The sequence below is a fragment of the Doryrhamphus excisus genome, chromosome 7 (genome assembly GCF_030265055.1).
Source record: "Doryrhamphus excisus isolate RoL2022-K1 chromosome 7, RoL_Dexc_1.0, whole genome shotgun sequence".
NCBI classification, from domain to species: Eukaryota; Metazoa; Chordata; class Actinopteri; order Syngnathiformes; family Syngnathidae; genus Doryrhamphus; species Doryrhamphus excisus.
Genome location: NC_080472.1, coordinates 15962392 through 15989888, shown reverse-complemented (window position 1 = coordinate 15989888; position 27497 = coordinate 15962392). Strand labels below are relative to the sequence as shown.

The window sequence follows — 27497 nt, the reverse complement described above, 5'->3', positions numbered from 1 at the left end:
GCTCTAAAGATGACACAAACTATATTTCTATGCTCTATGAAAATATATATATTGAATCCTACTTTGCAGAAATTCACTTATTCGTTAATTCGTTAATTAATAGCAATAAACGAGGGACGACTGTGTATTTTTACCTTGGACAACTGCATATAACTGTTATTTTTCCCTGCTTTCCCAAGGTTTGATAAGTGATGGTTTATTTTACGGCTCTTTGTGTTTCCCACAGATAAAGTCGACTAAATAAAAAGTCATCCTTCATTATTTGGCATCAATACAAAGCTGGCTGTCTTTCCTGTTGGGGGAACAATAAGCAGATATGGCTGCCAAACACCAATCCTGCCTTTTAGGTAAAGAAAGTTCCTGAATGCAGTGAAATCTCGGCCTGGGGAGACATAAATAGCACCCCTCCCTGCAGCCTCTCAGAAGCTTCTATCAAGGTGACAAAGGCAACAAAGTCCCTCAGCGGGTGAGCTCTCTGGCCAATTCGCTGGGTGCAAATCACAGCGGCGGAACTTTAGAGGTAGTCGCCATGCAGCAGTGACAAATAGTGCTCAGACATATTCCCAACACGGAGCGGATGTGGGCCAGCTGGCTGGAGACACCAACAATGAACAAACAACATTGTGTAGGTCCGACGAGCAACCTGCAGCTTCCTCACAGCCAACCTTTCCTATTTGCTGTGCCCGGCAGTCATATTTCCTTCTCTTGGCGGAGGTGGCTGTTTTGGCTGCAGGGCCGGATATTGATAAAGCTGGAACAGGATTTTCTGCCCTGTATAATGTGACTATCGCTAAGCGCTGTGTGAGCGAATGCACTGTGTGGATAGAGATATCCCACCTCTGGCTCTGACACATGGAGGTGTGTGTGTGTGTGTGTGTGTCAACTAATCTCATGATGGCTTTCACCTTCCAGTCATCCTGTAAAGACACAACAAAGGCCATGTGGCTCCATTTGACATATTTATCCGTTTAGTGTTACTGTGTCCCATTCGCGTCGAGGCCTGTAGCATCAAACCACATCGCTGTTGTGTTTAATTAATTTTTTAGCAGGAAAAACACTTTCTAAAAACACTGGGTGTCATTGACACCGTAAATATCACCAACAAACTCTCATATTCAAGTGTGCTCGCATGCAAACGTGTGTCATCTGACGCACGGCGACTGTTCCATGCTAAATGACTATAATTATCATATTTGTCAACATTCATCCCCCCCACCCCACCAAAACACACACACACACACACACAGGTAATAATAATACTACATCAATAACAGCTATGCACCAAATTACAGGCTGTTGTATTGCAATACAGCTAAATAACCTTTTTAACTTATTCAGGACAATGGTTTAGAAAATGGATGTGACCATACATAAACAGTTTAATTTGTATTCAAATTGGTTATGCAGCAAAATACACCCTATCGGACTCGCCTGTAGTCGTGCAAGTGTTTCCATGTCAACTGCTGGAACATCTCACATAATCAAGTCCAACCTCGGGAATTCCAATTAATTCTTAAGGAAGATTTTCCATAGCTCATTGGATAACCCTTGCATGCGGCATAGAGGAAATGGAAACATGTAAATGTAAAAAGGTTACACTATAACCTTGCGTTTTCATTCCGAGTTTAGCCAGACGTTGGACTTCTAATAGCAACACCTGCTCATGTTGAAAACCTTCAAAGTTAAGTCTAATTAGCGCACCTCCTGTTATATTAAGCAGACTCCAACCGAGAGCAGGAACTTGTGGAGTTCTGCTCCAACTTAATTCCCATCAGGCTGGTAACTTTCTGCAGACAGATGCTGGAAGGACCGAAGAAGAGGGCAGCAGAAGTTAGAAGACACCACCGCAGTCAGGTGTTTCGTGACGCCCTACGCCGACGAGCACTCGTACGAAGCCTTCATAATGGAGCTGATGTCCCCTAATGAGGAACATGTAGGATCTAATGTTGCACAGCGGTGGCACTGGACCAAATAAATATTTGATAACGCATTACACTTAATGGCTGAATGGCTGCTCGCTGACGAGCTACTGGAACGCGTGGCGTAACGAGCCGTTAGCAGAAGATCTCACACACGCTCTGATCAGGCACACCGAAGCCATTACTGTATGCATGAAAGGCTGCGATGAGAAGCTGCAAATTGCTACAAAACAGACATGTTGCTTTAGTAATGATGAGATTTATGACGCTTTATAGTGCCCATTACCTTCAATGGATGGCTGGCATGGAGGGATCGACTTGTGGACGTAACGCAATGTTACGATTATTTACTAATTCAAATGAGTAGATGTTTTATCAGAACACGTTATGGTTTTCCATGGACGCCACCGTCATTCACATTGCCTTTAACACAACAGCGGATAAGGCACAATGCACAGAAAAAAGATGAACTGTATATAATAATAATATAATATATAATAAAATAAATGTATTAAAAATATTAAAAAAGTAATAAAAAAATATCTAAAAATGTCAAAGTGGCCCCACACATCTTTCATTTTTATATTGGCCTGCAGCACATTACTGAAATACAATTAAACCACATAAAAACAGCAAAAAATAGGAAAAAAATGCACCCAAAAAGCAAAATGTAGAGAGAAAAAGACGTGTTGCTACTACTAATAACTAAAACATTTTCACAAAATGTCTCAAAAATCTAAAAGTTCCACCCTGCATCTTTTGATTTTTCAGTACGTTGCCCTCAGTGGGAAAAAAAAAAGTTTTGACACCCCTATTTTACAGACACATGGCATATTGAGTCACTAAGGCGCTTTGCATCAAAGTACACAGGATAATAAATAAAGTACGCACCAAAATCTCAAGCCAGATGAACTTTTTCTGTCGCTCATTTCTGATGCTGCTCCAGAAATTTAATACGCGGCGCTGGGAGCACAGCATGAGACGGCAACAAATCCACAGTCAAATGGAAGGGAGATTAGAAATGTAGGCATTCTATCCCTTTTTATTACACCACAAGACTTCAGATGGGGGATTGTGCTTATTAAAACTGTTCTCACGGGCTGGCATTCAGCAAGGCAGGCAAGGCCTTTATTACGAGAGCTGGCCTGGTGAAGCTGCTTTTCAAGGATTTTGCTCTTTTTCAGTGGAAAGGACGTATTTCAGAAGCAGAACCAGGACTAGGGACAGGAGAAAATAATCAAAATCTATGATTCTCAACCTGTGGTGTAAGTACCACTGGTGGTACGCATGCTGTGTCAAACTGTGTTAGGATGTTCCGTGGTTATGACGCACTCCCATAAATCAGTAGTAGTGTACAAAATTAAAGTAGTTACATTAGTATTCCGCAGCGGCATGCAGTTCCTGCTGTGCATCGAGTTGGTCAAGGGTTCATCCTCCGGTAAGACCCCCCATGGAGCTATGGGAACTCCTGCAAAAGTTGGAAAAACATTAAAATACAGCTGATCGTTGCTATCTCGTTTCTCTCATTCATTGTTCACTAGCAAAATAAGCTAACAAGCTAAATGCATCCGGAATCTAGTGGCCAGAGGAAGCTGCAAATGACAGCAACATTCCAGAAGCCATGGCAGCCCCTTGGCTGGGAATAATGCATGATGCAAAAAAGTTAAAATAGTTTTTATTTTAAACTCGAATTGGTACTTGTTTGTATACTTCTTAGATTAGTGCCAACTGCAATTTACAATGGGTTGATAAGCTCTTTGGGCGTTTCCTTATAGCTCATGATTGGCCTCACAGACTAGTGCACACCACAATATGTCGTCTTATGAGATTATGGCTTATACGTATATGTGCAAAATTGTTTTTCTTTCTAAATTTGCTGGGTGCAGTCTAAACACCAGAATTATGTTTATTAACAGATCGGTCTGTTTAGTTGTTGTTTTTTTTGTGCCACATGAGTGAGGAGTTAAATAAAGGTAAAAGTGAAGTGAAATGTTCAGTTGTTCATTATTTATCATTATTTTGTATCATTTTCTGCATGTGGGAATAGAAATATACATTTTTGGGTGTCTGGAATAGATTAATTCTATTGCAAAACTTCATTTTTACCGCTTATCCTCACAATGGCCCCGGGGGTGCTGGAGCCTATCCCAGCTGTCTTCAGGCAAGAAGCGAGGTACACCCTGGACTGGTGGCCAGCCAATCACAGGGCACATATAGACAAACAACCATTCACACTCACATGCATACCTATGGACAATTTGGAGTGGCCAGTTAACCTAGCATGTTTTTGGAGTACCCGGAGAAAATGTGCGAGGAGAATATGGAAACTCCACACAGAGATGGCCGAGGGTGGATTTGAACTCAGGTCTCCTAGCTGTTAGGTCTGCACCCCTAACCAGTCATCCACCGTGCAGCCCTATTGCAAAACTTGCTTTGGATAAAGTGTTTTGGTTTGACTCGGCCCCCCCTTGAATGTATTAATAATGCTAACCAAGGTATGACTGTATTGAACTGTTTGGCAAAAATGGAGAATAATATGAAATTACCCCCGCATTATATGATTTGTCCGTATCCAGCCCTGCATGGATGGAAAAGGCTAGAACACCCCTGAACTGGACTGACCATTAGTGGCAAGTTTCAGCAGCATCAAAGTGACTCACACTACATGGGTGTCATTATGCACCACACATTCTGCAAGAATCCCCTTAGTGACAGAATCATGCAGCTTCACCACCATTTTAGAGCATCTTGAAGGCAGACTTTATTTATTTTATATTTTTTTATATATTTATATATAGAAACATGAATAGCTCCCAGAGGCGGTTTGACATTTTTTAATATACTCCGAGTCCACGTTGTTTCCTTTTGTTATACTCAAGCACTTTTTGCTCAGCCTCTTTATGAATTATTTATGAAGACGGTTGTATTGAAGGAAGAACACTTAGCTTGTACTTAGTGAATTAAATGCGAGTGTTGTAATTTAATATATTGAAATTATAAGTTCAGATTTGATCCAATTTGTTGAAAGCACACTTTTTTTTCAAGTACCATTAAAAAAAATGCTCTCTTATGCAGTAACAGCCTCTTGCAGCTGCACTTTTGTGGTTAGAGCACTACTCTAATGCACAAATATTATGATAACAAAACACATAATTGCAGATATGATTAGTTAAAATGGCCGTGTGAATAAAATTATGCATGTGTTTGCATAAAACACCTCTACTCATGAATCACCGCACACAAAACGGTGATAATTTGTCAAAATATGCATCTCTGCTGCGATACCCGTTTGTGTATTTTTTGGAAAGGTACACCACATGGTGGAGCTGTTTTTGACCCCCATAAGTCGGCATGACATTAGATTACTTACACAATCTTCACTGTAACTTTAGGATGTTTGACTAAGTCACCAACACATTTGGTACACACCTTTAATGGAGCGATAAGCACATGTTTCAAATTTGAGGAAGATTGGGTGGAAAAAATGGCCGCCATCAATCAAAATGTGTTTGCAGAAGCATAGACCAGTCTTACATTTTCCGTATAAGTTTGTAGCAGTCGGTATTACATGGATGCTAACCAAAGCATTTTCAGCACAAACCATAGGGAGCTGAAATATTAAAAAAGGTCATAATATTCTGAGAAAAAAAACAAAACAAAGTTGTAATTTTGGGGAAATTATGTTGGTGAAAAAGTCAGAATATTGTGGGAAAGATTAGGGGAATAAACTCATAACATTACACACATTTTAAGAACAAAAATTTAAGTTGATACTAATAATGGTGATGGTTTAATTTCATTTGAACATGCATCAGATTACAATTGAGTGCATCACATAATCAGTTCACAGTTCCACATGTCCAAAAGGAGTAGGAAGAAGCAAAGCTTATTAAATCCTACCCCTCCATCTGGTACTTTTACAATCAGTAACTGTTACATTTGTTCACTTCCTGCTTTCCATAATACAGTTGAAGGTTTTTTTTTCTCTTTTTTTTTTAAATAATGCACCTCGTATCGAAGTACGAGGTGATATGACCATACAATGACATAATGGGTACCATAGTAAGTGTCAATATAGTGATATATATAGCACATCATGACTGGTTCAAGACTCTTCATCCTTGTATTTAGCAAACATCAATTGCTTGTATTGTTTCTTGAATTGGCTCATCGTTTATTGTTTGAGGTCCTTACTCAATCCATTCCATAGTTTGATTCCACATACTGAAATGCTATGGCTTTTTAACGTAGTTAATAGACTTTTCACCTGTGTGTCAAATGTCGAGATGCAGTTTCTTCTTGAAAGTGCCCCTTGCATCCTTCCATTCTTCGGTATTTGGCCATCGCTGGAAAAAGTTTGGACACCCCCATGTTTAAAAGAGAAACTCGCGTTAGTTTTTTCCATGCATTGCATGCTACTTGTGTAAAAATTCTACAATGTAGCTCTGTCAAAAGACATCCTCCCATTCTGTTTGCTTGCTAGAGCATTTGGGAACATAACTGGGTCTGGGGATTTTGCCTCAAACAAGCCTTGGGGGAATGCATTCATAGCGGAGATCGTCAGATCAAACCCTGGTGCCTCCACTTCCTTGACTTTTTGATCATAGAATCAACATTTACAAAAGGCTGTGTAGAGTTAAATCAGTTAGCAGCAGGCTTTATGTAATATATATCAGTACAAATGAAGCCATATGAAGGGACATGCACCACCTCCACCAGGAGCAGCACTGCTCCAGAAGGAGTGCAAGCAACATCCAACAACGCAGGATATTCTCTGAACTTGTGTGGAAATGTCTCCTCTGTTCTCAGTAGGGGGTCCCATGAATGCTGCATATGGAATGGCGTCGTCAAATTAACATTTCAGCACACTGTGCAAGCGGTGGATGACGGGGAGGGAGGAGGAAGCTGGGCGGATTTCAGCTCCGTTGGCGGCATCCCATGGAGACACTGCCTGCTTCGTGCCGGCCTTTAAACGCGGCGCAGGAAAAAGGGAACGCAGGGAACAGAGCGGGACGGTGAAGAGGTGGAAGAAGTATGGATGGAGGAAAGAGGACACAAAATAGAAGCGGTTGAGTGAAGCAAAGGAGAGGGAGCACAGGGTGGCGAATAAGATTTCACAGTGCGTTCTCACCGTGCGCTGCGCACAACTCACACGCCATTTGTACTGTACATTTTCACACCTCACAGGCCCATTTGTTCGGCTGTCCTGCTGCTGCATGGTAAAGACCAATTCCACGTGTTGGAAATTGCAGCTTCATCCGCTACACTAGCAATCACCTTCACACAGAGCAATCACTGCCATCATAACCCTTATCATGAACATGGCTCAGGCAAGTAGGCATTGATGGTAAAAGCAAAGAAGAATAAACACAATTATGTACATACAAAAATATATAGTAATAGCCTAGTTCGTAGTATGTACTAGTATATTCATTCATTCATTTTCTACCGCTTATCCTCATGAGGGTCGCGGGGGTGCTGGAGCCTATCCCAGCTGTCTTCGGGCGAGAGGCTAGGTACACCCCGGACTGGTGGCCAGCCAATCACAGGGCACATATAGACAAACAACCATTCACACTCACATTCATACCTATGGACAATTTGGAGTCGCCAATTAACCTAGCATGTTTTTGGAATGTGGGAGGAAACCAGAGTACCCGGAGAAAACCCACGCATGCACGGGGAGAACATGCAAACTCCACACAGAGATGGCTGAGGCTGGAATTGATCTTGGGTCTCCTCGCTGTGAGGCCCGTGCGCTAACCACTCATCCGCCGTGCAGCTGTACTAGTATATACTGTAATAAAAACTACCAACCCCCAATGCAAGGTTATAAATTCCATGTGGTGCCCCCAATGAGTTGTGCTTTGAATGCATGTGAGCACCCCTGGATTACAGTATATCAAAATTGTGTAATCATTCGACAAATTTGCATGATCGTGGCCATGTTTTTTCCATACAATCTTATTTTACATAATGTCAACTCTATTGGGTAATACAAGTGCCTATAGGGGTGTTATTTAATGTATAGATGGCTCTAATAATGATTCAAAGAGATATTTCAAAGGCCTTAGGCAGGCTTTCTTTGCTCTAACTACCGAAATATTCCACTTATAAATAAGGAATTCTACTTTGGGAAAATGCATTTGTCATGGTCAGGTCTGGAACCAATTAACTGTGATAAACTAGGGATGACTGTAACATACAGTGGTACCTTGGTTAACGTCCGTCCCGGTTAGCGTCCAAAGTTTTTGACAGTTGTTTTTCAGAGTTATGTAGATATAAATCGCCAACCATGCATGCTACTCTGGTTCCAGCATAGCAGTCTTCTAACCTGGCGAAGCATCGGTGTTTCTGCCCGTCTCATTTTACAGCCAGAACACTGATTTCTGGTTCCAACAACACTTGAGTCAAACAAAGCATACGTCACCAACCAATTATTGCCTATGAAATAAAACATTTTTGGGTGTCTGCAACTGATTAATATTATTTGCACTGGGGAAATTTGCTTTGGTTAGAGTATGTTTTGGTTTGAGTCGGATTAATGATGTTAACCAAGGCACCACTACAATTCGGAAGTGGGCAAATGTAAATCGCTAGTTTCCAATGAACATGGCAGAGATACACTTCATATAAACAGAGAAAGCTGGTCTGCCACTGCTTTAGCAACATAAACGGTGTTATCAGACAGTATGGTACCATGGCTAATGCGTTTGATTATAGTAATCACCCTAAACAAGCAGCGTAAAATCCAGCTGAGTAAAGCTACCAGCACACTGAGCACTGGATAGCGTCAGGAGTTGAGGCCATTTTTCCACCCCCCAAGCAGAAATAAGCTGTGGACAAATCACTCTCATTCCGACTGTGGGCCCTCCGATGTCCTGTTGATATGATTCCACATTAGGCAAATCTAAAGTCCACCCTCCTGTGATTTCAGTGTCCGCAAGAGCAGTGCTTTATTTTTTCTCTGTATGTGCTTATCTCAGCTGTCCTTACCTATCCGTTCTTCCAGCTCCCTGATGTGGAGAATGCCTTTTGTGGATTACCCAGCAGGTCTAATCAAAGGCAGACAGGCAGACGGCAGACTGTCAGACATCTATAACGCGAGTGAAGCAAGGTAGAAATCCCCTAAGTGCAAGCACTTGGCTTGCTTTCACTTGGAGTGCACGTGGTAATTGTGGCTGAGGTGAAGACTACATAAGCTATCTTGGTGCTGTAGGATCTGGAGTATATATTAGTCTTTAACCTTTATAAAGGCATGTAGCACAACATTATCTAATAATTGTGCATTATGTAAGACATCTTTGCCTCATTATGTAAGAATGCCCCATTTGGTAAAAATTGCAGTATTTTATAATACAATATTTGAATGCATTTTGTAATAACTGTTGTTACATATTGCAAATGTTATTACCAGGTGGAAGAAAATTGAACAATTTGGCGCATTTGGTAATAATTTAGAAAAACATTGAGCATGTCAAGCTTATTTAGAAATCATTTTACTAGCAGAATGTTTCTTTGGTCAAACCTACGTATGTGAAAAGTAACTGCATTGTTTATAATGGAGAATGTCTGAGCTAGAGACAAAACCTAGCTACACTAATAGTACTTTTTTGACATAAAGTTGTATGACACATTTTCTCACATTTCTCTTGTTTAAACACTCTCAAAGTTCAATTATCAATCTACTCGGTTGGACACAAGAAACTAAGCTACTAGTGTATTCACGTCCTGGCATCGTTCGGCTGTAACATTTTTGTATCCTTGTTAAAACATACTACTCCTGCCATCGTCATTCTCCTTGAACCGAAGATTCATTTTGCCAGTTCGCTGCTGCTGCCACTTCTTCAGGTGTTTGACGGTTGGCAAGCGGCTCACACAGTTATCTAGTTTGCTAGCAGCACAAAACTGTTTATGGCATTGTCTGCTATTCCCTATTATGTTTGTAGAAGCACATAAACACATTCTGAGACAAAGTGGAGCTTGTTGAACAAGTGTTCAACATGAGTAGTAAAGCACAGATCACTCCAATACACCACAATAACACAGAACACAATGCATGCTGATACGGTATTAAAAAATGGCACTTAAGAAATACATTCATGAAACAGCAAATCTGCACAAGGTGAAGTGAGATGTAACAAGGGAACACCATCACAAAATGTGGTGTTATATAATGGTGAAAATGTATTACATTATTATATAATGTGGTGCTACAAGGCACAGAATCCATTTGTTCTTATGCTGCATGGGCTACAGAAATGTTTCATTTTCATCGTCACATTCCAGGCTTTGGTGTCGTTAGTCTCAAGAAAAGAGCTATTACCGGCGTGTAAGAGGCAATACATGGCTTTGAATGTTAACAATTTTAGGTATTCAGGCCAGGAAGTGGAGTTTTTTATTATTTTTTTTTTTATGAAGGAAGGAAGGAACTTGTCGCTGCAGCATTCCGTACTGATTGAAATTTCCAACTGATGTCCACATTAAAATGCCATGGAAACAAAATGCATTCATGCTATATTGAGCTCCTGCTGTTGTTGCCTCTTATTTGCTAGATACAACATACGATGGAAAAGTAGGCCTTGAATAACCAATGCATTCATGCAAAAAACATGCAAGAAAAATGGAAATCGACTCCAGACCAAAGAATGTATCCTTATTTGTAGAGTCTTATTGAAAATGATGGTTTTTAATTCAGTTTTTGTGAGTGCGACCTAAACATTTATCAGTTTGTGTTTATTCAGCAAGAAATGATTAGCAGCATAATAACCAGGATGAGTTCTGAATGGAAGTCTACACAACAACACACACACCTATTCATTAAAGCAAAGGGGACTGAGATGCAACGCACACAACAGCCCGGCCCATCTGTTCATGGGTGCAGCTCTGGATGCTTTTTACACACATGAATCACTGGAGATGTACAGTACTGTTGCATTCCTCCCACCTTACATGCATGGATCTAAACACGGACGAAATGTAACACAACCTGCTTGCTGAGAATACATATAGATCATATACAAATATGGTCCTGCGATAGTGATGAAAGCAGGTATTGCGCTTCCCCATCTAAAAGCATTAGTCATTTCCAGCATAATAACATAGAAATATATGAACGCAGCACACATATATTATCAAGAATCCACACTCACCGAAATTTTTCGGAAGCCTGACAGCACCAGTTGTTTGCGTCTCATCCAAGTACTTCAAGGTGAGTCTCTCAAAAAGAAAGATGGACAAATGAGAATGGTCAGCAACCTTGTGCTCATAATACGGTTCTGTGTTGTATGCTTTGAGAAACTAGCTGTATCCGGCACAAGGACAACTACGCAATTATACAGTACAGTATGTCGCTGTTATTCATTTTCAATATTCTTTGTGTGATTCAATCAAAGGTATGTGTGCTGCATATTGATTGGGTTTTCTACTACTTTGTGTTCACAATAATTTTCCTTTATATGCTGTATTGATTATGTATTGAGAAACAAAACATTACCTTAACACTGCATGAAGTCAGCCACGGCATAATCAACACGAGTGAAAAAACAAAAATCATTCTCTGTATTAAAATGAGTAAAATAAAATGTTACAAACAATACATTCATTCACTTTACATTTTTATTTTAAATTTAACGGGAGGACTACAAATGTTCTATATTTTTTTATTATGGTTACATGAATGTTAAATATGTTGGATAGAAATGTTTAATAATAGTAATGGTAATGGTTTTATTTCATTTGAACATGCATCAGATTACAATTGAGTGCATCCCATAATCAGTTCACAGTTCTACATGTCCAAAAGGAGTAGGAAGAAGCAAAGCTTATTAAATCCTACCCCTCCATCTGGTACTTTTACAATCAGTAACTGTTGCATTTGTTCACTTCCTGCTTTCCATAATACAGTTTAAGGTTTTTTTGTGTTTTTTTTTTTTTTAAATAATGCACCTCGTACCGAAGTACGAGGTGATATGACCATCCAATGGCATAATGGGTACCATAGTAACTGTCAATATAGTGATATATATAGCACAACATGACTGGTTCAAGACTCTTCAGCCTTGTAATTAGCGAACATCAACTGCTTGTATTGTTTCTTGAATTGGCAAATCATTGTGCATTGTTTGAGGTCCTTACTCAATCCATTCCATAGTTTGATTCCACATACTGAAATGCTATGGCTTTTTAACGCAGTCCTAGCATAGAAGTGTTTCAAATGTAGTTCTTCCCTGAGATCATATTTCTCCTCTCTTGTAGAGAAGTATGAGGAACTGTGAACCAATTAACTATATCAGCAAGTTTAAGTATTTGTGATTTTAGAAATAAGGAGTTAGTATGTTCTCTGTACGCGGCATTATGAATTATCCTTACTGACCTTTTTTGCAGTACATTTAGCGAGTGAAGATTGCTTTTATAGTTATTACCCCATATTTCCACGCATAGTAAAAATAAAATGAAGTTAAGTCAAATTGAATGATAATATCAAAACTAGAAAAAGTCAATTATGTACTACAATAAAAAAACAAAATAAAAGTAAAATTAAAATAAAACAATGACCCTGGAGGGTTTTTTTCCCCAGTTCTAACTGGTTTCGTTTGTTGGCAATATTTGCATATATTCCACACGTTGACAACTCTTGGGAACATTCCATTTTAAGGATAAGACCCAAGCTAATGCTTACGTTAAGGCGAGGCTTAAATGTGTAATGATGTAATGCCCCCTTTAAAGGTGATGCAAGACACATGGATACAGAACCGCACCATTGTTGCTACTAATGTATTTTTAATTTCCCATGAAATGACGTGTAGTCCTCAGTGACCACTACTCCATAATTGGCTGCTTGTGTGAACATCACTCAGCCTAACAAGAAGCAGGGAACTTCAGCATTGGACACACATGCTCATCGTGGCTTTCCATCACTTAAGGCTCTCAATGCATTATACCAATGTGCTGATCGCTGCAGGACAGAAAAAGAAAACACTCACATCTGCAAAATGTCAATCAAAACAGTCCAAATCAATGTGACAGTCATGTCCATTTGTCATATAGAGGATTTATTTACATTTTCTATATACAGTTTTTTTTTCCAACTTCAAAAATGTCTATACATGTGTTTTGGGAACCACTACATGCCCTCGCACGTACTACTGTTTGATTTTGTCAGTACTCTGGAGCCGTGGGAGGTATATTTTTTCTTTATTTTTCGGTTGGTTTTCCATAAATATACATCCAGGTAAGGAGAGCAAAAACTATTGGGAGAAATTGTTACTTGGGATGCCTTCCAGGAGATTCATCAAAGGTGGTTTTGAAGTTCAGTATGTGTGTGTGTGTGCACTATGTGAAGAAAAAGAAGGCTCCAGCCATGGCTTTCATCACCATGGGGTTGCTTGTGTGAGCAGACTCAGATTAGATTGTTAGTTATTCTATTGATTTGTTTGTAAAATATCAAAAATAAAAAAAATATAAGAAAATAGTCTGAATGTGCATTTTTTTTTTTTTATACCTGCTGTTAAAAAAAAGTGACTAGGCGGTAAGAACAAAAGTGACTATTTAATAAGCCTCACCCTTCCTTGTGCATTTTTTAAAACAATTTCCCAAACAGACGGCGGGAAAAAAAAACCAAAAAACGATGATAGATTTGCTGCCATATGATTGAACTATCACGATTAAGGGGCTGGGGTTTCCAACTCACATTAAAATCGAACTTCTATATTTTCCTGACGTCAGGCACAATTTAATGAGATTATGTGGACAAATCAAAAACTGCATTAAAAAAAACTCTAAAAGGCTGAAAAAAAGGCAATAAGATTTGAGGTGATTTGTCCGTTACCAGTCAGCCTGCTGGAAAGAAGAGGGAGGAACTTCCATGGAAACATCTTTATCCCTCAGGTGACAACCATAACGGATCTTCGGGTTCATATGTTTGCAAACAATATCAGGGTTCTTTATGGAAAATCTTTCCCATATCGATGTACAATGTAACTCCTTGATCCTCGCGTGCCTTATTGAGCCGCTCTTTATGACTTCCCTGGAGCTAATAAATAAGACATCCCAGGGTAATAAATTCTTACTCTCAGTGCTTGATTTATTTGGATGCTGATGAAGCTCTCTGAACTTAGAGGGGGGGATCCTCTCGGCCCGGAGATGTTGTCAAGAACAAGTCTCATCCCACAGGGGCAAGGCGAAGGCGGGGGAGAAAGGAGCCGAGGAGGTCATGTTTGTCAAGGTTGACCAAGAAAGAAGGCTCAGTTATGTACGGCATGCGCTCTGCCCTTTCCACCGTCCTGCGTTGACTTGACAAAACTGACAAAAAAGGTCAGAGAATAAAGCCAGAACACCCCCAGGCGATCGTAAGCAACCACTCTACGTCGCATCAGAGGGTGGTTTTCCGTGGGCGATGCAATATCCAAAGTAAATCCAAATAGAAAAAGGGTTTCACGTCAATTGGTTCAGTGCTACATCCTCTCCGTTATTTCAATCTCTTACAGCTCAATCGTCCTTTGGCCAAATCTGGAGGAACAAAGAATCACCAGGAGGAAGAAGAAGAAGAGTCATCATCTCTTGTAGTGGTTGGGGGCGTCGGCGAAGGCGAACTTCAACCGGTAGGCCTCGGCCAAGAGTACGCTAACTTCCTCGTTGCCCCAGTGCATTGTGGGAAGGTTCTGCAGAAGAATCATCAGGCCCTAAAGGAGGAAAGAGTGAGACATATTATAGAAATGTGGTCAACGGGCATGATAACCAGCAGGGGCGCTGTTGAGGCAGTCTCAACTAGAAGAACAAGCAGGCAGAGGTGAGCAAACTACAGTCCGGGGGCCACATGCGGCCCACCAAGCGTTTGAATCTGGCCCACCAGTTGCTTTTAACATACAATCTGGAAACATGACTTGCAAGTCGGATGTCTTATTTAGTAAAAAAAAAAAAAAATGTAAAATTTAATTATCAAATATAGTTTGATGTGGTCTGATGTTTAAGGTGCTCCTGAAAAAAGGGACATGAAAACATACAGCTGATAGTACAACACTTTTACAGATAAAATGAGACAAATAATTCAAGGAAAATTCTAAGCATAAAATAGTGTGTGTGTGTGTGTTAAATATATGTTCTGGTCCCTCCGGACAATTTTGTTACGAGCCAAAATATTTGCCCACCCCTGAGCTAAGGGAAAGTGAGTGACAGCCGTTTATAGCAATTTAGCAATATTTTTGTATTTACAGCATTTAAACCTGCTTATGACTTTCTAAATATGGCTTTTGACATTATTAGTGTCCCAGTAGATCTAATTCCAACTAAATATTCACAAAATAAAAAAATCTATTTGCAATTTTTCTATGTTGTGATAAATTTAGGGTTTAGTTGTACACCTCTTTTCTCCCACCAGGCACGGCCACCTTGGTTTCAGGTGGGTCCATGACCATCTTTACATCTGAATGTGACGGCCCCATTCCATGAAAGCAATACAACTGAAGAAGCCATTGAGATTAAAGGTGAACCATCTTCAACAAACAAGAATAGCCCAGTCGCCTCTCTTCAACCTTTGTGGAAAAAGAACAAAAGTCAAGTAGTCCTTCCTCACGCTAGCGACATGCATTCTTCAGTGTAAATAAGTTATGGGAGCGTGTCGTAACCACAGAACGCCATAACATATAGACACATAGAACCGCCGAATACCGGTGTGTGACACAGATGTTGTGAACTCAGTCAATATGCTATAATAAGTGCAGTGGGAGAGAAAGAAGACAAGATAAAGATATAGAAGGAAGGGGAAAAACAAAAAAGGAATACTGTCAAGTACAATTTGGTTGATCTCCCACAAAAGGTGGACATTAGTGTGTAAGTAAGAACACACAACACCAACACACACACATTCAATCTCCAAGACTAATGCCTCCCTCTCAGAGGGGAATGAGACTGGTTAGTGCAACAGACTGTGTGTGTGTGTATGTGTGTGTGTGTGTGTGTGCCTGCAATGGATCAGTGCCCTGAGAGTTTTCATTATCAAGCCCCAAATCATCTCCATGACAACACGTTCTATGACCAATCACGGCGCTAATAATCACATCGGAGGACAAATCATGTTGGCGTCATCTGACTTCTTGCTGCTTCATGAAAAGGACGCCACTATATAACCCAGATTACGACTATAATTATCTATTTGACTTTATGACGCCTTCTTTCCGACATGGCGAAAGTCAACCTGTAAGCGACAGGAAAGCACTTTGCGTTATCGTCGTGTCCTACATATTAAAATGAAGGTGTTCCATTATTATTTCCCCTTCCTTGCTTGTTTTTAATGAGCCGCTGAGACAACCCTAATGACTTTCCAGCTAAAATCATTTGTATTCTGAATGACGCTGTTAAAAAAAAAAAAAAAAAAGCCAAGTTTTCTTCCACTAATTAAGTTGCCATTCACTTTTTACCCATCAGGCACTTGCCGTGTTTCACCTCTAGCATCTTGAATAACTTTAAAAAGGTGAACATAGTTGAGGAAAGTTTGAGAACAACAGGCGTCAGGAGATAATTAAGTAAACATTAATGCCGAATCAGAGTCTTTTTAAAGTGAATGTCATTTTTAATGAACAGACAAAAGCCGAGTAGTGCAATGACAAAGTCATTACGTAGATTGAACATCTATAAACAAAACACTGACGTCTTGGCTTGTTCTTTGGTGTTGACATAGAACTGATTACATCTACTGTTTTGTGAGCAAACCTTTCAAGATGTCATGATTTTTAAAAGACATTTTTACAATATTTCACAAGCCTTGAAGTGGACAACGGAAAAAGCCATTTTTGTCGAAATAGCTGGTCTTGCCGACAGTTAAGTTTGGTGGTGGTGGCGGCGGCAGCGTCATGGTCTGGTGCTGCATAACTGCCACCGCCACTGGGGAGCTTTGGTTCATTGGTTGCGTCACTTCCTGTGTAGGCCAATCGCTAGCAAGCTAGCCCTGTTGACTTCCAGCAGTGTCACCTGAGTTTATCAAAAAATAAACAATAATGTAAAGTAGTTATTTTATCGTTGCTTTCAGCCTTTACACAATAAATAATATTCGTTCTTAATACGCGGACGTTTTTGTTTCTTCTTGAAGGCATGTTTCATCCTTAAGAGTTACGAGTTCAAGGTTACGAACACAGACGTTTCCAAGTGTCTTTGAACGCAAGCCGGATGTTTCTCTGCAATTGTTTAGTCACATTCATTTTTTGTTTTTAGTCGCCTTCTACTTCTTGCTAAGTACATTTTTATTATTTTAATTCAACTTCTGTTCAACCGGTTGAATGGAAATTGAAAAATACATATTGGTTGCTTGCTTTTTTTCCCCACACACAGAAAACCTGAAAGAAAGCTTGACGTTAAAGGGGTTGACCTTCCGCACAACTCCTCTGAAGTGTTTTCTCTTGGAGCATTTGAGGAGAGGAAAAAGAAAGCGGAAGAATGAGAGAAAGGCGCCTGATCAGAATTCAGTTGGCCTCTCGCTCATCTGTATTCACCGGAGCGTTACTATCAGCTCTCTCGGCTTTCATCGCTCACATGCAGACATGCGCTCCGACAAATTCCACGGACCGCATGCGGGCGGCAAGTGGGGATTTATGCTTATGCTCTCATCACATGAGTAAAATCGACTCCAATGGCAAATAACGTTTACAATTAAAGAAGGAATCTGGAAAAGCACAGTTAATTGACATAAAAGCTGCGGTGAATATGTTTTCATACATACTGAGTGCATGTGTTTGGGTATTCTGTGCATTCCCCGAGTGGCCCTTGGTGCCTGAGGATAGACAGCATGTATTCCCCCGAAGTATCGAACTACCCCAAGGCTCTTTAGTGCTAGGGTTGAGACACTTTTTATGATATTATGATGGGCATAAGGAACACTTTCTTGATTCACCAAGCCCAAAGTTTCATTAAAATTGTTTGAATGGTTTTTGCATAATCCTGCTCATAAACATCCTCCTTCTAGCAGTTGGTGGGAAGAAGTGTAGCACGTGATCCCATATCTTCATGAATCTACAAGAGGCACTAATTGCTACAGGAGCAGGACCAACTGCTGTGTAATCAAGTACTGCTTTGTGCGTTATGTATGCACGGTAACACAGCGAGCGCACACAAGCGTGCACTCGGCCACGGTCGTCTGTGCAGCGGTGACTGAAGACCTTCATTAAGGGCATATTTCAGTGTGTTAACCATCTGCCGGCCATCGCTGCTTGTGAGGCTAACGACTTTAATATGGTTTAATTGCATACGTCTCGCTGTCGGGAGGGGGGGATCGCTCTGATCGACACAGGTGGCATAGCGCCCCGTTGGGAGGCTGAGTGTGTCTCAGTGTGCTCTTTTACAGGGGGGCACGAGAACAACATGCTTGCTACTGGTGCTGAAAGAAAAGCACTAGAGAGGATTTGGGCATTTGGGAAGCAAGGCAATCGTAAAGAAAAAAACAGTCGTCAAACTTATTTTGAGAGTTGTCTTTGCTGAGGAATAGATGCATTACTCAAACGATGCAAGCAATCTTGTTTAGATTTCATGTCATAAAAGCAAAGAGATATACATCTGTTAGTTGAATTAGACTGTTGTGCAAATAGACTTTTTCTAAGTAAATGTTACTTGTGGTTATTAATCATGTAACCTGTGTAGGCGCTTGTTCATATTTAAGAATAAACATTCATTTATCCTGCAGCACTAACACGTGGATCTATCATTACTCTTCAAGCAAGTTGGAGAAAATTAGCTGTCCATTCCGTTTGCTTGGCAAGCCTTAAAGTGCTTAATGGCTATTGATATTGAGGGGAAAGCAGATTATCAATAGAGTCGGGTGCTTAGGCTTTTACTCAGTGATGGAAAAACACAACTGTTAAACAAAAAGCATCCACTGAAATGTATTCTCTGAGTGGTTAATATGACGGGACCTCATTGTTTATGCACATGTTAATTAGTCGACAGCCTGCTCATGAGGACAGACAGCTGAGAAACATATACGTATACTTTATATTGTGTATATATACACAAAAGAAATGAATGGCTATAGATGAGCACCATGTATCCCAATCTTAGCTTTATACTTACTATAATAACCAGTAATATATATATTTTTACATTTTGAAGTGAATGCCCTTTGAAAATAGAAATGCATGGTTTTAGACAACCATATGATACTGAAGCCCATAAGGCAATTGTTTAGAACACTAGACTTAACTGCAAAATACAAAAAACATCACACAAACCATGATTTGTTCGGAGGTAAACGAAGGATATGAGCGCTTTTCAAGGTGCCTTGCTGTCTTCCTCATGGAGTTACCAACAGTGGTAGCAAATCTCCAGAGAAATTCATAGCGGATAGATGACAGGTTCGCCGTGCAAAATAATAATACAAAAAAAAACAAAGGCACACTCTTGATGCCCTATTTCTGTATGCATCATTCCACCTCTGACCTCCTGCAGCAAACATATCTACATGAACACACACACACACACACTTTCCAGGTAGCTGTCGGTGGTAATGGTGTTTTGTGGCATCCTGAGGTGTAATGGGCATAGACACGGCTCTGTCAGGGCCATTAGCTTTCTGTAGTTCGTATAATTACACTAAATGGGCCCTCTGGCAAACAAGCGGCGCTAAAAGAGGAGTCAGACACCACACATACCCTGACGTGGACACGGAATGACTCCGCCAAGTTGGGAGAAAAGCAGGCCGATAAAATGCAAACTAAAGCTGTCATACCGATAGCTAATAACGAGGCAATTGTCTGCTCATTTAAAAAGATAGATGTTTTAATTACATTGTGCATTTGTGCTGACTTTAAAAACAAAATTGCCCCATTTTCCCAAATACTGGCCCTAAGTGCAGAGAAGACCATGAAATGTTTATTACAGAGGTGGTTTTTATTTTGATGAAATACAGTACATTGCAGTGAAGGTAGATGTTGGTGTTAGCCAGCTAGTTAAAACGGTCTTCTTGTTCCCTTTTTAAAATCCACATTAAACATCAGCAGTACTGATGCCACGTCTGCTTCTACGTACTAAAGTCACATTCAAAGGAAAGACAAGTACAACTTGTTATACCCCCATGGTGTTTTTTTTGAGTTGAGGTGTTTATTTGTCCTGGAGGTTGCTATTTTAGAAAATACGTTCTACCCTTGATTGTGCATACTACGGAGTGGGGGTAATCCTAGTAAATGAATGATTAAACTAGAGCAATACTTTACGCTAATAAATACCACTTCTCCCTGTGCCATTATTAAACCTATTTGAATGTCTTACTATGATATGAAAACAGGAAGGGGCCGTGGGGGATATAAAATCTCCAAGTCCCAATTCGAGGCGAGGAAATGCCACCCAGCAACTCCTCAGAAGCTGCTAATTAAAACCTGTTCTTTGTATCTTGTTGACTCCATCTTCAGACAAAAATGAAGCAGCAGTTGCCAGGCAACAAGTAGACACTCCAAGAAGTCACTGCTCCTGGACAGTTCCTTAACATGGCACCTTAACCCATAGTGAGGCTGCATTTGTCATTTCAAGCTTAAACAAACAGGGGAGACTATTAAGTACCTTGGAATTACTTCTAGATTGTATTTTAGCATTTAAGTAAACTTGAGCCGTGGGTGGAATAAATTAAAAACAGACAGTTTTGCAAATCCAAGATAATAAAGCTGGAACAGGTGAAGATTCTGGAAGATCTAGAATGATTTCTGTGGGGGTTATTAACTCCATACAAAAAGGGCCAAAAATGAGCACAATAGGTCCCCCTTTAATTAAAAGTTCATGTGAACGTTGACATGTTCAACTTGACAAAGCAAAAAAGAAGGACATTTAACAAGTTAACTCCCAATGGAAAGTTCAAAAAGATCCCTCTCCTGGTAGTCAAGAGTCTATGACCCCCGACAAAACCCCAAGAGTAGAAGGTCTTCAGTTATCGAATGAATATGAGTTCTTTAAATTAAAGATGGAAACTGAATATTCATTTCTGAATTCAGGACAGTCTTTATTCTGCAATAACTTCTAGCAGTAATACAGCCTGGCATGTGTAGGATCTCTAAGCATGTCAGTATTACTCTTTGTACCGTGTGCCAAGTGATTCATGAATGTGTACATAAAACGGTATAATATGTGCACGGGGACAGAATGGCATTATTTATGAGCATGTTAAGGTTTTCCTATCTGGGTGCATGCTGTTCAAAGACGAGCATACAGTACATGTGTGTGCATGTGTACTAACTAGCATGCATCCCGAGTCTTCGGTTAGCAAAAGCATGCTCACTGATGCAGAACGCTGGAGGGCAGATTGCTTAGGGAGTACCTCTCCGCCTCCTGATTTTTTTTCCATTTAGCGGCTTAACCAGTCCAAGCCCACAAACAGAAGAGGAGATTCACGCTTGCTCTCCCTACAATGTCTGATAACAGGCAAATTGGCCTTTTATTTTCTTCCTGACTTTTAATTAAAATCATCAGAGTGTATTCATTGTCAGCACAGGAACGGATCCACAACTTCAAGCGTTGGAGTTAAAAAGGGCTGAACTGTATTTGGATTTAAAGGTGAACGCTGTTATAATGTTGGAGTTCAATATGATGAACAAAATCAATATGCTATTCATGTTCCACTGTGTTCAATGGGTGATCCATGTCCAGCTAGTGAGGCTTTATGTATTAGGGATGGCTTTCATAAGAATTTATATATATATATTTTTTTTTTTACTTGAAGTTGGCAAAAATAATAATTTAGGGCTACAAGCAAAAGGAAACAGGCTGCATGCCAGTGCGCAAAGAAAATTCGGAAATGTTCAAAATTTGTGGCACGCATGACGACTGTGAATGCACCGCAACCTCTGCCTGACCAATGCAGGTGGTGCTTATCATTCACATGAATGGGTTAACTTTTGCAACACATCTCGAAGCAAGACGAGGAGAATTCTCAAGTAACTTCTGTAGCCTCTTGGATCCTACTATGCTTGTTTTCTGTCCCTTTGTATTGAATTGTGGACTCTTGTAGGGCAGCTACAAAAGATACCCAAGCTTTCTAGAACTTCCAGAATCTACACCTATTCCAGCTGTATTTCTTTGGATTTCAGAGCTTGGGGGAGGGCGGAGAGCGTATCTGGCCGACAGAGCACGCCCACATAAGGAAGGCCGCCTATGTGTGACATCACAAACCTCCAGTTTTACAACACCCTCTGAAACAGAGAGTTTTGAGCCATCCCAAACTCCCTTCAGGGCTCAATTCCAAATGTGCAAACCTCATTATCTGAAACTTTGGCATGGTTTATCATGAGAATACAACATTCTAGCTGTGATGAGTGATGATAATGCCCAAAGTGATGTCTCCTACTCATAAAGCCCCTCTCTCACACCGTCTGTGGCTTCTTTTTTCTAGTTTATGCCTCCTTCCTGCTCTTTCTGCAGCTGCAAGATAAGTTTTCTGCAATGAAAGCTTCTTCTCTGGATTTCACCATTTTGTAGGTCCCTTTCAAATACAGGAATTAAGTAATGCCATGACAGCTTCACGGACCCAGGAAGTGGATCCTTGAGAATGCATACCCATTCGGGAACAATGTTGTGAACGAGACATAAACAGTGCTTGATTTAGGTATATATGAATTCTGAGTGTGGCATTTTGTGCCAATGTGCACCATTTTTGGTCACAAATTGCATGCCTAGCGCGAAAACTAGTCTTCAATCTTATCTAAATTGCCACAGCAAATTGAGGGACATGTGAAGGCAAAATGAGTGCAAGGGTAAACATTACTTTACAATGAAATTTGCTATTTCTTTGTTCAAAACATTTCTGCTGTCATCCCTTTCACTCCATTTTGACTGCTGTGGCAGCCCATTCAGGCAGAAAATGAATTGACAAATAAAAGGGAATCCATTCCCCATCCAGTATTTCAAGATGTCACAACTCATGTACAATGTTATATTTGATCAAATTTCACATGACAAGAAAATGATGAAGTGATCAATCATGCGATCTGAGCAGAGACAATATCCAAATACGAACTTGAGATAAGATCTGCTAATCTATCTGCAGCAAAGACACTAAAGAGGCAGGAATTAGCATTGCAAACGGTGTGACTCCCAATTATAATAATGAAGGAAGTAAAAGAGACATGACAGAAGTGGGCTGCCGTTTGAGCTGATAAGAGCTGCTCACTGCTCAACAGGCCCTTAAGAACCTGCCAGGCCCACGTCTGAACTTTCAGATTCAGTGGATCAGGGGCAGAAATCTCTTGGAATTAAACCATAAAGCTGTGGGGGGGGGGGGAGAACTATTAACTGCTCCCAACTGACACTAATCTCTGCCAAAAAGACTTCAAAAGTGTATTCTTTGTACTGTATTCCTCCCCTACACACACACACACACACAGACCTGTGTTCCATTATGTGCAAACAACAGACATGAAGATGTTAACAAATGGCCAGTGAGAGCTCATTTGCAGTGTATTGTAAAATGCCACCATGACATTTGGCTGAATATGTGCATGTGTGTTGTGGAAACGAGGAGTTTAGGGGATGTACGCCTGTGGGGGGACCATTTTAAGGAAAGGCAAAATTACCATAATGAGCCGTATATAAGACATCCTGTCTTTTTCAAGGCCTGTTTTGGGAAGAAAAACATTTTTTACATGTATATACACTATATTCAGTCATCCCTTGTCGCTTCAATTTCCGTGGCTTCACTCTATCATGTGTTTTTTTCAAATATATTCTTTTTTTTTTTTTTTTTTTAAATCACAGTTTGCCATTTTGCGGTGACCATGGCCCTAGAAAATTCCTGTGTTCTTGGTTGTTTTGGGCTAGTTATCAGAGCTCGCTGCTTATTTCAAAAGACCCCGCAATACTGACACATAGCTAGCACAGCATCATCATGATTGAAGAAGTTGCAGTATTTTCACAGGTTTGTCGTTGCCTTTATGAACTGTGTGTGTGTAATTATAATGAACAAGTACCTAAGTAATACTGTCGTCCCTCACAATATCGCGGTTCGATTATCACTCCCTTGAGGCAAACTAGTTAACTTGCTAATGGTTAACGCCATTGCCATGTCTTGATCCCAAAGCCTGTGTATTACATTTGAACAACTACATTACATTTGGTGTAAACTAAAAATAACAGGAGTGTACAGGTGATGATGGGGGTGGTATATCATGGTACAGGACTCTAGTAATGGTAAAGATTGCATTAATAAAGTCATAAACACGTTTTCTATACGCCAACAACAAAAAATGTCCATTCAGTAATATTGAAGGCTACTTTGCCTTTTATCACGTTTGGGTCTGGAACCAATTAACCATGATAAACAAGGGATTACTGTATTAGTGTATAGGTGACTAGTAAGCATATCAAATGAAAAAAAACAATAGGCTTAATCTGTGTGTGAGCCTATATTGTGTCTTATTTATAGGATTTCTTGCTTATTATGTCTACATTGGGTAATATGAGTTACAAGGGGACTATAGAGGTGTTATTTCATGTTGAGAGTGCTCTAATCATATTAAAACTATATTTAGAAGGTTTTTATTCCCTAACTACAAAAATATTCAGTTTATTAATAAGGAATCCTAATTCTAAGGGACGACTGTGTGTGTGTGAGTGTGTGTGCGTTAATTACAAATTTTGATTCATTCAGCTTAGATTTCCCAAAAAGCTTTGAAAATATACTTTCAAAGAGAGACAGCGCTTCAGATGTACTTTCTGTAATGTAAATAAACATACTCTTAACTCTCTAGACCATGAAAGTAATATGGTCCATCTGTTTGAGACTTTTTGGGAAAACACAGGCTATGTATAAGAGATGGTGCATTTGAGCATTCTCTCAATAGTGGAAAAAGTATGTTTTATTCCTATTTGAGTGAACAATGCTGCAGGACGTCACTTAAAAGACCTCTGAGTTCAATACGAAATGGAATCGAACAAAAAAAGTCACAACCTGAGCGAGACAAACTGAGGTTGTGACAGCCGCTATCTCGTCAACAAACTCCTGACAGCTTCAAATGCCATCATGGCATCAAGTGCTCGATAGAAAAATCCAAGATGTCCTTGGGAAATGAAACTAAAGCCGTTTCCTGACATACAGATATCATTGCAGAAAAGATGAAGAAACTAATTTATAACAAATACTCATTTTCCCAAGTACACTAATCTCCAACTCCCCTTTCCTCCCCTCCGATTCACACCGTGATGCTCAACTCACGGTGCAACTCTCACTTCCCTCTCATGTCTATGAAGATGGATACTTTGCCCTTGGTGCGCCACTTGGTAGTCTGAATGGGACTCAAGTTAGTAGCTGCAACTATGCGGGATATCTATGGGTTGTCTGTGCTCAGATGTGTTGGTAGGCTGTGTTCTCCATGCTGAATTTGGAAGAAATGCGGATATTCTTGTGCATTCCAATATGCAAGCCCCTAAAAGCAGTTGCACATACATACACACAAATATATATATATATACATATATATATATATACATACATATATATACATACATATATATATACATACATATATATATACATACATATATATACATACATATATACATACATATATATACATACATACAGTGAAGAAAATAAGTATTTGAACACCCTGCTATTTTGCTATTTCTCCCACTTAGAAATCATGGAGGGGTCTGAAATTTTCATCGTAGGTGCATGTCCACTGTGAGAGAGATAAACTAAAAAGAAAAATCCAGAAATCACAATGCATGATTTTTTAACAATTTATTTGTGTGATACAGCTGCAAATAAGTATTTGAACACCTGTGTATCATCTAGAATTCTGACCCTGAAAGACCTGTTAGTCTGCCCATTAGAAGTCCACCTGCACTCCATGTATCATCCTGAATCAGATGCACCTGTTTGAGGTCGTTAGCTGCATAAAGACACCTGTCCACCCCATACAATCAGTAAGACTTTAACTTGTAACATGGCGAAGACCAAAGAGCTGTCCAAAGACACCAGAGACAAAATTGTACACCTCCACAAGGCTGGAAAGGGCTACGGAGCAATTACCAAGCAGCTTGGTGAAAAAAGGTCCACTGTTGGAGCTATCATTAGAAAATGGAAGAAGCTAAACATGACGGTCAATCTCAATCGGAGTGGAGCCCCATGCAAGATATCACCTCGTGGGGTCTCAATGATTCTAAGAAAGGTGAGGAATCAGCCCAGAACTACACGACAGGACTTGGTCAATGACCTGAAAAGAGCTGGGACCACCGTTTCCAAGGTTACTGTAGGTAATACACTAAGACGTCATGATGTGAAATCATGCATGGCACGAAAGGTTCCCCTGCTTAAACCAGCACATGTCAAGGCCCGTCTTAAGTTTGCATATGACCATTTGGATGATACAGAGGAGTCATGGGAGAAAGTTTTATGGTCAGATGAGACCAAAATAGAACTTTTTGGTCATAATTCCAATAAGCGTGTTTGGAGGAAGAAGAATGAAGAGTACAATCCGAAGAACACCATCCCTACTGTGAAGCATGGGGGTGGTAGCATCATGCTTTGGGGGTGTTTTTCTGCACATGGGACAGGACGAGTGCACTGCATTAAAGAGAGGATGACTGGGGCCGTGTATTGTGAGATTTTGGGGAACAACCTCCTTCCCTCTGTCAGAGCATTGAAGATGGGTCGTGGCTGGGTCTTCCAACACGACAACGACCCGAAGCACACAGCCAGGAAAACCAAGGAGTGGCTCCGTAAGAAGCATATCAAGGTTCTAGCATGGCCCAGCCAGTCTCCAGACCTGAACCCAATCGAAAATCTTTGGAGGGAGCTCAAACTCCGTGTTTCTCAGCGACAGCCCAGAAACCTGACTGATCTAGAGAAGATCTGTGTGGAGGAGTGGGCCAAGATCCCTCCTGCAGTGTGTGCAAACCTGGTGAAAAACTACAGGAAACGTTTGACCTCTGTAATAGCAAACAAAGGCTACTGTACCAAATATTAACATTCATTTTCTCAGGTGTTCAAATACTTATTAGCAGCTGTATCACACAAATAAATTGTTAAAAAAATCATGCATTGTGATTTCTGGATTTTTCTTTTTAGTTTATCTCTCTCACAGTGGACATGCACCTACGATGAAAATTTCAGACCCCTCCATGATTTCTAAGTGGGATAAATAGCAAAATAGCAGGGTGTTCAAATACTTATTTTCTTCACTGTATATACATATATGTACATACATATATATACATACATATATACATATATACATACATATATACATATATACATACATACATATATACACATACATATATACATATATACATATGTACATATATACACATACATATATACATATACACATATACATATACATATACACATATACACATATACATATACATATACACATATACATATACACATATATACATATATATACATATACACATATATACATATATACATATACATACACATACATATACATACACATACATATACACATATATACATATACATATATATACATATACATATATACATATATACATATACACATATATATATATACATATATACATATACACATACATATATATACATATACACATACATATATATACATATATACATATACATATATA

At 39.8% G+C, this 27497-nt stretch overlaps 1 protein-coding gene across 2 annotated transcripts in view; it reads right to left on the bottom strand.

Annotated features, from left to right (window-relative positions):
• Positions 1-12136: 12136 nt before the first annotated feature.
• The window catches only part of tbc1d22a (TBC1 domain family, member 22a), a 121965-nt gene continuing 106604 nt past the window's right edge, over positions 12137-27497 (bottom strand). The window contains exon 15 of one of the 2 annotated variants that reach the window (XM_058078049.1): positions 12137-14602. In XM_058078049.1, coding sequence (XP_057934032.1) covers positions 14474-14602 — 129 coding nt within the window. In that variant the 3' untranslated portion in view covers positions 12137-14473. The remainder of the gene's footprint in view (positions 14603-27497) is intronic. The other variant, XM_058078048.1, reaches the window with a different exon arrangement.